The following is a 13,630-nucleotide window of genomic DNA, read 5'->3' as shown; positions in this document are numbered from 1 at the left end:
TATGCAGCTCAACGCGTTTCCCCGGATGTTTACTGTCCGGCTTCCTCAGGAGCAAGTGTGTGGAGTGAGCTCTGGGCTCAGTTTAAATAGCAGAGAGCTAATTGCTCATTACATGCATCTGTGCGTCAGTGCTCAGGTTTAAAATATAAAAGATACAAATACATTGGAATAAGGAGAATGAGAACCGTCTGGATTTAATATTAAAATAAAAAAATAATATAGGAGGCAGCAAATATGAAATACACATGGTTAAATACCCATTTAGAAAATATTTTGAAAATAAACACATAGTATTAACCTATGACCTATAGGTCACATGATCGCTTGTCAGTGTAGATAAAATCTAGGAAAGCTGAATCAATACATTATAAGTACATTATAATTTGAGTATGGGGGAAGTACCTGGTGCCGGATGGAGCATACAAGAGACCACCGCCCGCCGCCGATTGCCGGTATCGGCGAAACGGGAGAGGGTCCACACGCATGTCTCCTCCGGCGTCTGAAGCGTTGCTAAGAAACGACGTGAGTATGACGCGACAACGTGTAGCGTCACTCAGCGTCGTACAGCAACTTAGCCTGCGTCCCGCCCGCCGCCCAGCATAACAGGCAAAGATACGTCAGCCCGATCACGTGGGGATATACACGTATGCGGTTCACCTTGTTGCTGAGTAACGGGAAGGGACGCAAGCTTGGTAGATGTATCATACCATTCAGGAGAAATCCACCACGAGGGATTCAACAGGATACAGCCCCCAGTGACTCTTACGCATAAAGGAGGGGTTAGATGACATAGAAATTGGATAGATATACACTTTTGTCAACATGAAGATATTCGTATATTGTAGAATAATAATAATAGTTATCCTTATGTAATAGACAGAGATTTATGTCTATTACATAAGGATAACTATTATTATTATTCTACAATATACGAATATCTTCATGTTGACAAAAGTGTATATCTATCCAATTTCTATGTCATCTAACCCCTCCTTTATGCGTAAGAGTCACTGGGGGCTGTATCCTGTTGAATCCCTCGTGGTGGATTTCTCCTGAATGGTATGATACATCTACCAAGCTTGCGTCCCTTCCCGTTACTCAGCAACAAGGTGAACCGCATACGTGTATATCCCCACGTGATCGGGCTGACGTATCTTTGCCTGTTATGCTGGGCGGCGGGCGGGACGCAGGCTAAGTTGCTGTACGACGCTGAGTGACGCGACACGTTGTCGCGTCATACTCACGTCGTTTCTTAGCAACGCTTCAGACGCCGGAGGAGACATGCGTGTGGACCCTCTCCCATTTCGCCGATACCGGCAATCGGCGGCGGGCGGTGGTCTCTTGTATGCTCCATCCGGCACCAGGTACTTCCCCCATACTCAAATTATAATGTACTTATAATGTATTGATTCAGCTTTCCTAGATTTTATCTACACTGACAAGCGATCATGTGACCTATAGGTCATAGGTTAATACTATGTGTTTATTTTCGAAATATTTTCTAAATGGGTATTTAACCATGTGTATTTCATATTTGCTGCCTCCTATATCATTTTTTTATTTTAATATTAAATCCAGACGGTTCTCATTCTACTTATTCCAATGTATTTGTATCTTTTATATTTTAAACCTGAGCACTGACGCACAGATGCATGTAATGAGCAATTAGCTCTCTGCTATTTAAACTGAGCCCAGAGCTCACTCCACACACTTGCTCCTGAGGAAGCCGGACAGTAAACATCCGGGGAAACGCGTTGAGCTGCATATAATCTTCATTTTCCATCTCTGAAAGTGATGCCCCATCTCCCACAGACGTCCATTATCTCCTAAAAATCTCTCTATTGGATTACAAATTCTTTTTGGGACTCCAGCCAGTTCCTAATCATCCAGTCCTTACAAGGAGAAGACGCCAAATAGGGAGAATCTTACCTGCTTTTCCATCCAAGTCATCTGCAATGGGACTTTGTCATCACCATTCTTCAGGTGTTTCCTTATAATACACCCCAATCTACAGATGGTAATATCACCTACTTATATTTCTTATTCCACAAGTGTGGAGCTCCGCAATACTCATCAAGCATCTTGTGCTCATTTTATAATCTCAATTTCATCATTATTATTAACTTTATGTGTTTATTATTTTTCTTGATTGTTTTTATATATGTGTAAATTAAATTTGTAATATTTTTGAGATACCGTCTGGTCTTTCTAATTATTCAGCCAGCGCTGGCACACTACCTTTTTTCTCCTTTATACCATTTGGGTCTGACAACCCAGTGCCAGCCGCTGTTGATAGCGCACCACTCACTCCTTTTCGCACCACTCACTCCTTTTTCTTGTTATTCATATCTCTGGTTCTAGGCATGATAGAGACATGCGGCTAGTGTCAACAGAACGGGGAGAGTCCCAGCTTTTGGAATATACTCTAGGTCAGAGAGAACCTGATAAATATGACTGGGAATAGCAATTAACAGGTTGGATGTGGACTGCGGCTTTGAAGTTGGATATCTCCAGTTCCCCAGGGCCGATTTTCAAAATTCTGGTATCCCTGAGAAAAGGGAATCCTCAGCTATCAGCGTAGGGCCCTTATACACCTGGGGCACCTGGGCAAGTGCCCATTAAGCCCATACGAAAAGACGGCCCTGCCCCCGGGCCCCCTTGTCTGCCGGGGCCCGGGGCTTCGGTCCCCACAGTACCCCCCCAGACACATAAATGCCACTTACCTACATGCTCGTTGCTACAGGTTTCTTGCTCGATGCCAGGGGTATATGCTCATTGCCAGAGCTGATTACCCATTCTCCTCTCCCCTACCCCTCCCCCGTTACCATGCGTGGTCCAACAGCCAATCAGGAGCTACCACTGCCACTCCTGATTGGCTCACGTGCAACCTCGAGTTTTGACATAGACGTGTCGTGGACCTGCTCTTAAACAGCCGGTGCGGGGTGGGTTGTCCTACGCTCTGCCCGGCTGTTGCCATTAGGGCAGGGTTGCCAACCCTCCCGGAATTTCCGGGAGTCTCCCGAAAATCAGGTCCCCCTCCCAGCCCCCCAGAAGGGTGGGCAACCCTCCCGGATTCAGGGGGGACCCCCGCTGTCCCCCGGATCGCGGCATTAAAATGCCACAATCCTCAGGTCTCAGAGGAGGGGGCGGAGCTAAAACACAATCGCATCATTTAGCCCCGCCCCCTCCATGGAGAACCGTGAATTCGCTGGTTTAACATCATTCCCGGAGAGGAGAATAATACAGTCGGCAACCCTGCATTAGGGTTACCACCTCATCCCTTTAATTCCGGACACATATTAATTACGCAGGTTCTGTGGCTGGCTGACTTCAAGACTCCATTTCACCTGGTTTTAATCAGCTACAGAACCTGTGTAATTAATGCGTCCAGAATTAAATGGGATAAGTTGCCAGTAATGCAAGCACATACCACTCTGCCTGGGAAGTTCAGCTTTCTGCCAAATCTGGTTGCCATGGCGACCTGGCCCCCGGGGTTTGTTGAGCCCTGGTATAAAGGCATGGTGACCTGGGATTTGTAGTTCCACAATAGCAAGCAATGCTACATGTATAGTTTTAATCAACCTGTAAAAACGTGTGAAGAATCCACTCAAATACAATTTATTGTATGGACAGCCATTATGTACAGTATACAGAATAAATAACATTTATATAAACAGATATGGATATACAGAATAATGTAACATGGTACAAATATAGATACTGTATGTTTAGTCCAAAGCAGTAATTATTAGGAGTTATCCCCTGGAATTGTAAAAGGTATCTTCATCTGATTGACAAAATGTGTATTCTGGTAGAAACAGGATTTGCCATTTTTTGGAATGGAGCTTCTTATGGCAATATCATCCTGTATGTTGAATGTTCTATAAGAGTTATTTTGAGATTTCACCCATGTGTGGATATTTATAAGGCTGGTTACCCCTCTGACATTACATTAAGGGCCTAATTCAGGTTGGTTTTCAAACGCAAACTCCTTTAATGAACAAAACCATGCTGCACTGCAGGTGGGGCAGATGTAACATGTGCAGAGAGTTATATTTGGGTGGGGTGTGTTCAAACTGAACTCTAAATTCCAGTGCAAAAATAATGCAGCCAGTATTTACCCTGCACAGAAACAAAATAACACCCCCAATGTAACTCTCTCTGCACATGTTACATCTGCCCCACCTGCAGTGCAGCATGGTTTTGTCCATTAAAGGAGTCTGCTTTCGCAAACCAACCTGAATCACCCCCTAAATAACACAGGGTAACCATGGCGATCGCTGATAGCTACTTATACTAAGTGATACATTCAGTACCTTTTGAAAATAACGCAAATGTATTCTAATCCAGAACAACCAATGAAATCTTAGCTTTTATCAGCGGCTGTTAAGAGTCCTGAGAGCTAATGCACCATTGTCCTCTTTAGGTTTACAGCTCATGGCCCCCGTTTGCTTTGTATTATTAAAAACACATGTTCAGTTAATACAATTGAATGGATTACAACATCCTCTTATGGTAACACTTAAACAGACTCTGCTCCTGTCTGCATTTGGCATCAATTAAAATTTGCCCCGGAGGAAAAAATGGTCTTTGAATTTAGGAAACCGGATGCACGTGAATCACAAACTGGTCCGGTAATAAGGAATATTACTTTTCTTAAAGGTTTTAGACCAAAAATGGGCAATTCGGTGGCAACCATATTCTGTTGCTATTCTAAAATAAATAGAAACATTTTTAAGAATACTTAATATTGGCACAATTGTGTCATTTAGACCTGATGTTACACACCGCAGAGTTATTGAAGGCAGTCCTGCAAATGCTCTCGAGTCTGTACATTGCTTTGCTTGGTCTGTCTTGCCGGATTAGGCATGTTATTCCCAATGTTACATTGCTAGTAGTGAAACAAAATCATCTAAAAAATACAGTATCCAGCCTGTTAACAAGGTTTACAAAATGCAAAAACAGAGTTGAACAATTATGGTTGTTGACGCATATTTTTGGCCATGTTGCTAAACACCTCAAATTTATTACCGGTATATATGTTTTGTTGCGGTATACGGTGTCCATGTCAACCTATGTCGACATAGACACCCCAAAAAAAGTTACTAAAAAAAAAAAAAATCATATCTACTTTTTGACCTGTCGACATTTCAATTTGTCAATGGTGGTCAGTATTCTGACTGTCGAGATTTTGCCTGTAGGCAAATCATACTGAACCCGGGAGGTGGACAGGGTATTGCGCACATGATCTTTAATGCGAAAAAAAAAAAAATATATCCTGTGTTTTCAAAATGTTTCAAAAACAGACGTGTTTTTAAGGAAACGATAAGTTATTAATGTAGAGTGATTTAATGGTCTTTACCAGTTGTGGTTACTGGAGTCTGAAAACACATCAAAGTTTCTAACAAGGGATTATACAGAATCTACTTCATTATATCCATAAATAGGCAATCATTACTCCCTCTGCCGCCATCTTCATCCTTTCTAATGCTCACTCAGAACCATAGAGCACTATTAATATAATAACTTCGTTTACATAGAGAAAGACACATACGTAACAGCTGGCACACAGCGGTCGCTCTAGGTTACTGTACATTACGTTCTCAGGATTGCCGTAACACTGCTTATCGTGTAAAGAACAAAAAAAAGTTCGATTTTATTTAATGCAACTAGATTATAAAAAAAACGCATTTTCTTTCTATGTAAAAAAAGTATCAAAATATGTGAAACACTTATATAAAATACTTTGCCGCCATTAAAAATAGGATTGGATTTATTTTTGAGATTTAAAAAAAAGACACGTTCTTTTAACATAAAAAACCCCACTGTATATTCAATATTGATCGCACGTTACAAAAGAGGATAAGATTACACTGGCCCAGTGGAGTAAAAGGGAACCTTCCGGTGGGCACTGCACAGTGAGGGCCCACATCCCTTCTGTAGGGATCTGGTTCCAGGCTGCACAGCTGGATTATACCTATGTAACCTTGTACTACAGAGGACTATGGTGAATTTTCTACAGGGCATTGCTATTATTAATCTGGAACGTTACCGTGTATGGCCTAGCAGTATTTACCAGATGTATTTATCAAGCAGCTCAGACAAATGCATTCTTGGTCGGTGGCCGCCACCCCTGGAGACTGGCCACACCCCTAAGCATCGGCCCTTTCCACGGCCCTCGCTGACCCCATCCTGGATGGGAGTTCTGTTGAACATGGGATGTCGCTCATAGGAACCAATCAGATTCTATAAATTATCTTCTAGAAGGCGCTATACAGTATAAGTAGAATTTGATTGGTTGCTATGGGCAACATTCATCTTAAATATAACTGCCATCTTAGTCAATTTACCCTGGAGTGTGGTAGCTCACACATGATGTCTCTAGGCTAACGGTCATTCGGTCAACAGCAAAAAGGTGCACATGCATAAAGTCGACATTGAAAAAAGACTGACACAAGCAAAAGGTCGACATGACTTTTTCAATGTCATGTGTATCACCTAATCACGTGGACCTCAAATAAGTGTAACAGTGCTTCGGACACTTTGCAGTTTCCAATCGCAGTCCACAAGGATAATCAAGTATTAAAAAAAAAAGAAAACAAATACCATCACTCATGTCGACCTTTTGATTGTGTCGGTCTTTGTGTCGCCATATTGACGGTTTTAGACATGGTCTGCCAGCCATCCAGATACCTTGTACACTAAGCCATCAGAAAGCAGAGAGACCTCCATCTTGGAATTTGGGAGACGCACCTGAATGATCAAATTCTACAGATTATACATGACCAACTCTTACTCTGGCGGGTGTGTGAACTGGACTCTCACAGAACCAGATCTAGGTTGCCGATAGGAAATAGGACATCAAATTCACATAATCATAAAGCCTTATATTGTGTACAGGTTTATCTGACCACATGTGAGCAATAGGACAATAACCACACACACAGCGCCGGCAGCCATTTTGTGGTCTCAGCCCCCATTGATGCACACAAAGCCTCTCAGACTATTGAATTGACAGGTTGTATCTCTGAGACCGAAGGACTTCATTGCCTCTCAGGGGATTGGTAGACTCAAATTCATTAGTTCAGTCCAATGATGTTACTGGCGAACGCACAGATCGAGTGCATGAGCATTACCTGAGCCTACAAAATGGCCACCTTCACCGAGTGCAGGCAAATGTCTGCTGCACCACCCTGGATCTGTGCAGCCACAAAATAACGTTTTACCACATAACGAGCATAAAAAAACCTTGCATTTATTTTGGCACGGTGACAAGAAATGTGCAAATCTAACATTCTGGAAAAAAAATAATAACTTAACGAGAGTGAAGTAACGAGTGCTGTGTGGGAAACAATGTCTGACAGGGTGAACGGTCCCTTTGTTTGCTTGTGTTTCTGTTATTCTAACGACCTGCACTCTCTGGGCATTGTGATGTACCCCCCTATTCTTGTCAGCATTCCTAATGAGCTCAGCGACAAGCAAGCTCATTGTACAGGCCTCAATTGTTCCTGTAACTGTCGGCAATACATTTATATAATGTATATAGACAGCGGACAACAGCTGGAGAGCTAGCACAGGCTCCAAGGCATTTATGGAAATAACCGCACTTGTTCCCGGACCCGTCACATAATGCCGCCATTGCAGCGACAGAGCAGGGTACAACAATATCGCATAACTGGCTGCTGCATGTAATCTAATACAGTATATAGCTGTATTTGCACTACAAATAAGGGTCAGTGCCATGCTGATAACTATCCCTGTATATCTGCTAGGTCATCATCGTACCCCTCTGAATAAACTGTTTATTAAGCAATATAATTGTTTTATATAGTGTCTGGTAATGAGCTATGAGGTGGATCGCTACTCTGGAGTGGGTCCTCATAGTCTTTCCTTTCAATAACTATGGTATACAACCAAATGATATTGTTAATCGTGTATTAATGTTATTTTGAAAGAAAAAGATCATTTGCAGAAAATACTATAAGCCAGATGCTCTAAGATTCAAAAGTGATAAAATGGAGAGTTTTAAACAGACAGCCAATCAGCTCCTACCTGTCATGTCACAGACTGTGTTTGAAAAATGGCAGACAGGAGCTGGTTGTTTATCACTCTCCAATTTATCACTTTTGAATCTTAGAGAATCTGTCCGAAAAACTGTAAAAAAAAAAAAATATATATACACAAAGTAAAACTGAATTAAGGTCAAGAAGCTGTTTTGCAGACTTTATTGGGAAAAAGTTTAAAGAACCTCTCGTCTGTACGTTTTAGTATTAAAGATAGTACAGTATTAAGGTGTCTCAACTAAGACTAAACGGAGCTAACTGTGGTAGAAAAAAACCATTTATTCTTTGGGCATTATTCAATGTTTTTGCTGCCGGCAGCCACTTGATGCACCCAATGCAGCAATTCAATTGTTGCTTCATTCAGGCGAGATCGGTCTCTGGCTTGGGCATTTTAGCTCACAGGCCTAGGGGGTGGTGGACTGAAATGCGTGAAGTCACCTGTGTATTTGAGCGCTGAAATGGGATTTTTGCAGTATAGCCACTATGAATGTGATTGTCTGAATCATGCCAATTCACGGAGAACTGTTGGTATCATTGAGGCACAAGGTAGATTGTGCCCCATACCTCTCTTGTCCTTTGTGAATTCTTCAGTTGTATATTGTGGGCAAGGGGTCACTTTGCCATGTCTACATTCATATACTGTCATGGATCTGAAAGTGGCCATATGCATCCGCAAGGAAGACCGTAAGATTGTCGGCACAGACACTCCAGATTCATTGTATGCAAATGCAGGACGGGGAATCTATCTACATTCCATATAGGATCTATAAGACCCATACATATATACATCACGCTACTGGAGTTCCAGACCCTGGAAATCTGCCATTTTACCACTTGACAGAGTTGACAAGGATCTGAGTGCCAAAGGAAGACCATACCGGGATCTGAGGGCCAAGGGAAGACCATACCGGGATCTTAGGGCCAAGGGAAGACCATACCGGGATCTGAGGGCCAAGGGAAGACCATACCGGGATCTGAGGGCCAAGGGAAGACCATACCGGGATCTGAGGGCCAAGGGAAGACCATACCGGGATCTGAGGGCCAAGGGAAGACCATACCGGGATCTGAGGGCCAAGGGAAGACCATACCGGGATCTGAGGGCCAAGGGAAGACCATACCGGGATCTGAGTGCCAAGGGAAGACCAGACCAAGATCTGAGTGCACACTTATGACCAAAAACATTTTATAAAAAAGAAACCTTCTCAGATAGGGGACTGGATGCATTCCAGGAAATATCACCAGCTTAGTAATACTAATAATAATAAAAAAGATGATGTGTAATACCAGCTACTGATATGGGTGCAGCCATCTTCTCCAACAACAATGAAAACACAAGTTTCAGACGCTGGACCCAAAAGCAGAATGGCCGGAGTGATCGTTAGGCCTTTTGCTAGTTGGTGTCCTTAGGTGGCCAATTCTGTCACTGTGTTAGGCTACAGAATCCCATGTGGTTTGTCGCCACACTTAGCGTATACCGGTCAACTGTTAGCCCTTTCACAATAATATTACAATAAATATCTGCAAAGGATTTACATCCCGGAGTACTGCCATCAGCTTTCAACTACACTGATGGTGAACCACATGTCCAAGAATTCCCAAGCTGACCTGCGTGACTTTATTTGAATTTATGGCAAACATCAATTTCCACAAGTTTGGAAGACATGTCTTTGTTAGGGGGGTGGGCAGTGAGGAAGACCGCGGGGTCACATGTTAACCGTTCAACTTAAATCCCGTTTAACCTTGCATGTCCTTGTAGGATCGGAATGTTAATATCAGCCACAGATACCCTTATGCCTTGTTTTCTACAGAATTTATGCAGTTTATTTTAATGAAATAACATTATGTGCTAATGATATGGTTATGGTGATCATACTATAGTTATTTCTTGCTAGTCTAATAGTGTTTTGTATAAGTAATAATTGAGCATATATTGATATTGGTTTTTTTTTGTTGAATGTTAGATTTCCTAAGTACATTGTATAATCTATACATTTCTGCACTCTTACATCATAGTCCTGACAGGTGCAAGGTCAGTCCTGCTAAGATATCTGCGGAGTACATTGGTAAACACAGGGGTGGGTGCAGGGGGCATAGATGATTAAAAAAAAGAGGCGTTAGTTAAGGAAATAAGCTTTCCGCAACTGGAATCTTGTACTCTGTGCTGGATGAGGTATGAATTCAAATTAGGAGTTTTGTTCTACAAAACTACCCCAAATTAATTTTAGGCTATATTCCCTTTATCAGATAATAATTGGCAACACATTGTAATGTGGTCTATCACAGATTCATGTAATTGTCGCTTTTCTTATAAGTGTTCACACAACCAGATGTGAATTTCTCTCAGATCGCATAATCCTGTTGTGTTTTTAATATAGAACTTTTATAAAAAGGTGAATGTAATTCAATCAGCTTAGCTAGTAATAAACTCAATTTAATACCATAGAGCAGTCTAAACGAATTTTGAGCCATGACATCCAATCAGAGTCTTGCTATCTGTTTTAGTGCCGTTTACAAAATGAAAGTAAACTCCTGATTGGATGCTCAGCACGACCCAACACTTTGTAATTCTGCGGTACAATATGGAGCTTAATAAATCACATGGCTGGGTTTCAAAACATAACATCAATGCTAGCATCAAAGTCCTGTCATACAAGAATCCAGTCAAAGCCGCAAGGTGGAAATATTGCCGTGTTTAGTATTGAAATATACTAAATTCAGTGCTGTAAATTTTCAGGAGAAAGTCACAAAAATGGTCAAATAAGATGCTCATTTGACCCAGACACTCAACATTTCATTAATACCTTAGTTTCAGTCCATGTAACATTATATTGACCATTCGTAGGTACATGTTAAACATGTACTCTTCCTGCCATGTTTTAGGAGACCACTGTACTACGGCCACCATTTTGTAGGAGACCATTCTTTGGCATATTGGAGACATAAATGTTCATTCTTATGGTGTGCTAACTTGGCTGCACATAAAAAAATACCCTATTTTGCGCCAATATAGAAAAAATAATAGCAAGTTGGCTTTTGAGGATTGTACACAAAATATTAAGCTATACATATATGAAGTCCCAATGGCTTTCAATTCAGGATATCAAAACAGAACATGTTAAAAAAAAAAAAAAAAAAAATAATAGGTTCGTAGAAAGATACAATCTTCCTAACCATTACCGGGGAGCACAGACATCCAGGCCTGTGGAATATATCTATGTATATTGTAGAAACCCGCTTATACCACAAACTCCGGGACTTCGTCATGGGTAAGGTCCAAGGAGAAGTACTTGCTGGCTTTCTTGGGCAGGAGGGGCTCGTGAATATTGATGCACTGTTGGGCCAGACAGCCGTTACAATAAAGGCCCCGGTCATGTGCATCGTGTCCGCAGCCAAACGTGTAGCTCTGGGCAGTGTCCTGACACAGGCCAGCGATCTGTAAGAAGTCTTTCTGGTACAAGCGGATGTCGTCCAGACTCAAGCTGTGCCGATCCGTTGAGGTCTTCGGTTTCCTGCACGCCGTCTGTGAAATAAAACAATGGTGAGGTTGGTTACTTTTTCATGATCGGGATCCGTTACGTATTCTTGTTGCATCCGTTATCGGCACGCGAAGGAGGGGAGACAATTTACTACGGGTGTCAAGGGTAATAAAATGTCACCCTCAGCAATGTCACTGGTTCCCAGGTAACAAATGGAAACCATTCTCAGGCATAATAATCGTGCCCAGAAATTGGCGCTGTGCTATCTGTACAATCGTATCCTACAGCCTGCGGCTATTGGCCTTTATCAAAGATGGACTACCTGGTGACCATCTCTGATGACCACTTCCTGTCTGAGCCCTTATAAGTTTGTGGGCCTGGGCCTGCTGTCCGATCTCCAGGATATGACCAAGCGTATTGCAGATTTTAACAATATAATCCTTACTGAGGGAAAAAGTACTAAAATGGGATGTTGATATGGGCAAACTAATCAGATACTATTTTCTAGAAGGTGCTAAATAAATAAGTAGATTGATTGGTTGCCCACAGCAACATCCCATGTGAAGTAACTCCCATCTTAGTAAATCCCCCCTGTGTCTTATCATCAGGAAATAGCGCTGCAAGCAATTACAAAATTTATTTTAAAATTTGGATCAGAATATTGTCCTAGTTTGAGGACAGCTGAAGCCAAAAGTTATCAACTTCTTATGTTAACTATGATAAAATACCCCGTTCAGCCTCATTCTATGCAAAGCATTGTGATGAAGGTGAAGACTTTAAACCGGCCAATCCAATTCAAGCTTATGTCCTGCAGAATAATGACAGATAGAGATGCCCCACCCTCCAAATCAGCTTTATAAATGGCAACAGGAGGACGAGGTGTAGATAGAGAACACCGGACAAACTGGCCTTTATACATTATAATCTCCAAGAATGCATCAATTTAAATGGAAAAATGTGTGTATTAGTGGTGTTAGATAATTATATTGGTGTGAAAGAAGGGTGAGTGGTCAGTGGGTACTGCGGACTCACCTGTGGCAAGGAGTCGATGCTTTGTCCACGGAGTTTGACCACAGTTTCCGAAGAGCTGGAGGTCGAGGAATTCACTTCTTTAACGACTAATCCTAGGAAGAAATACGATGGGATGTTACCAGGGGTTAAAGTGGGTCGGAACGGGGCGGAACTGAGTTCCGGCAGTTGTAATTGAAGCCGGAACTCAGTTCCGCCTCCTTCCGCCCACTGTGCACGGCCACAATTAGAGATTTCCTCCAGCAGGCTGGCTCAGGCTGCATTCATTAAGCCATTTAGAGCTCAAACTCCGGAGCCCGCCCAGCGTCCCCCCTGCCTCTAAAACCCGCCCAGCGACTTACTGCCTCCAGAAACCGGCCAGCGTCCCCCTGCCTCTGCAGCACGCCCATGCCCAGGCAACGATATGACCATGCTGCTGATGAGAGGAAGGAGGATGCTGACACACTGTCTGCCTCTCACCATGCGTCCTCTCATCAGCGACATTGTCAAATTAGCCAACACTGCAGCAACCCAGGGCGGTATTGCAAGGCAACAAGTTCCTGACGCTTCTCCTGCCCCTATTGCTTGGCCACTGCGCAAGTACTTATCTGAGCAGACACCTGGCCCCTTCTCTCAGGTCAGATAGCAGCCCGCAGTACAGCACACACAACTGAGCCTGCAGCATGTCGGCGTGCAGTGCAGGCTGGCTAACTTACATTACAAAACTTGACTCCCAGCTGCGCTCACAAAACTGAGCTGACAGCAGGGGAGAGCGCACGAGTGGGCGGAGTCAAGGCTGATACATGATTGGAGTGGGGAAGTGAAAGGCGACCTGGGCAAACTGCCACTAACAAATATGGCCGCTGGTCTAGGAGGAGGGTTTCTGCACATGCCCAGAAGAAACAGATCCTCCTCCCATGGGCCTTTGGGGATCCTGACTCCATGCAGTAGGACAGCCTGCCACCATCATCACATCTATGCAGTCAGACAGCCACCACCACCACAAACAAGTAAGTGCAAGAGCAGCCTTGGGTAAGATGTAAGTTTTACTAAATAAGGCAAGCTTTTCCAATGTTTTTAAAC

At 42.8% G+C, this 13,630-nt stretch overlaps 1 protein-coding gene across 5 annotated transcripts in view; it reads right to left on the bottom strand.

Moving 5' to 3' along the window:
* Nucleotides 1-5,755: 5,755 nt before the first annotated feature.
* Nucleotides 5,756-13,630, bottom strand: part of FRMD6 (FERM domain containing 6) — a 133,518-nt gene continuing 125,643 nt past the window's right edge. For all 5 annotated transcript variants that reach the window (XM_083167458.1, XM_083167456.1, XM_083167457.1 and 2 more), the window contains 2 exons: nucleotides 12,572-12,663; nucleotides 5,756-11,583 (listed from right to left, as the gene is read on the bottom strand). In XM_083167458.1, the coding sequence (XP_083023584.1) occupies nucleotides 11,299-11,583; nucleotides 12,572-12,663 (377 nt within the window). In that variant the 3' untranslated portion in view covers nucleotides 5,756-11,298. The remainder of the gene's footprint in view (nucleotides 11,584-12,571; nucleotides 12,664-13,630) is intronic.

This window comes from Crinia signifera, chromosome 12 (assembly GCF_055691185.1).
Source record: "Crinia signifera chromosome 12, ASM5569118v1, whole genome shotgun sequence".
In the NCBI taxonomy this organism is placed as follows: domain Eukaryota; kingdom Metazoa; phylum Chordata; class Amphibia; order Anura; family Myobatrachidae; genus Crinia; species Crinia signifera.
This window is presented reverse-complemented; position numbering and strand designations above follow the sequence as displayed.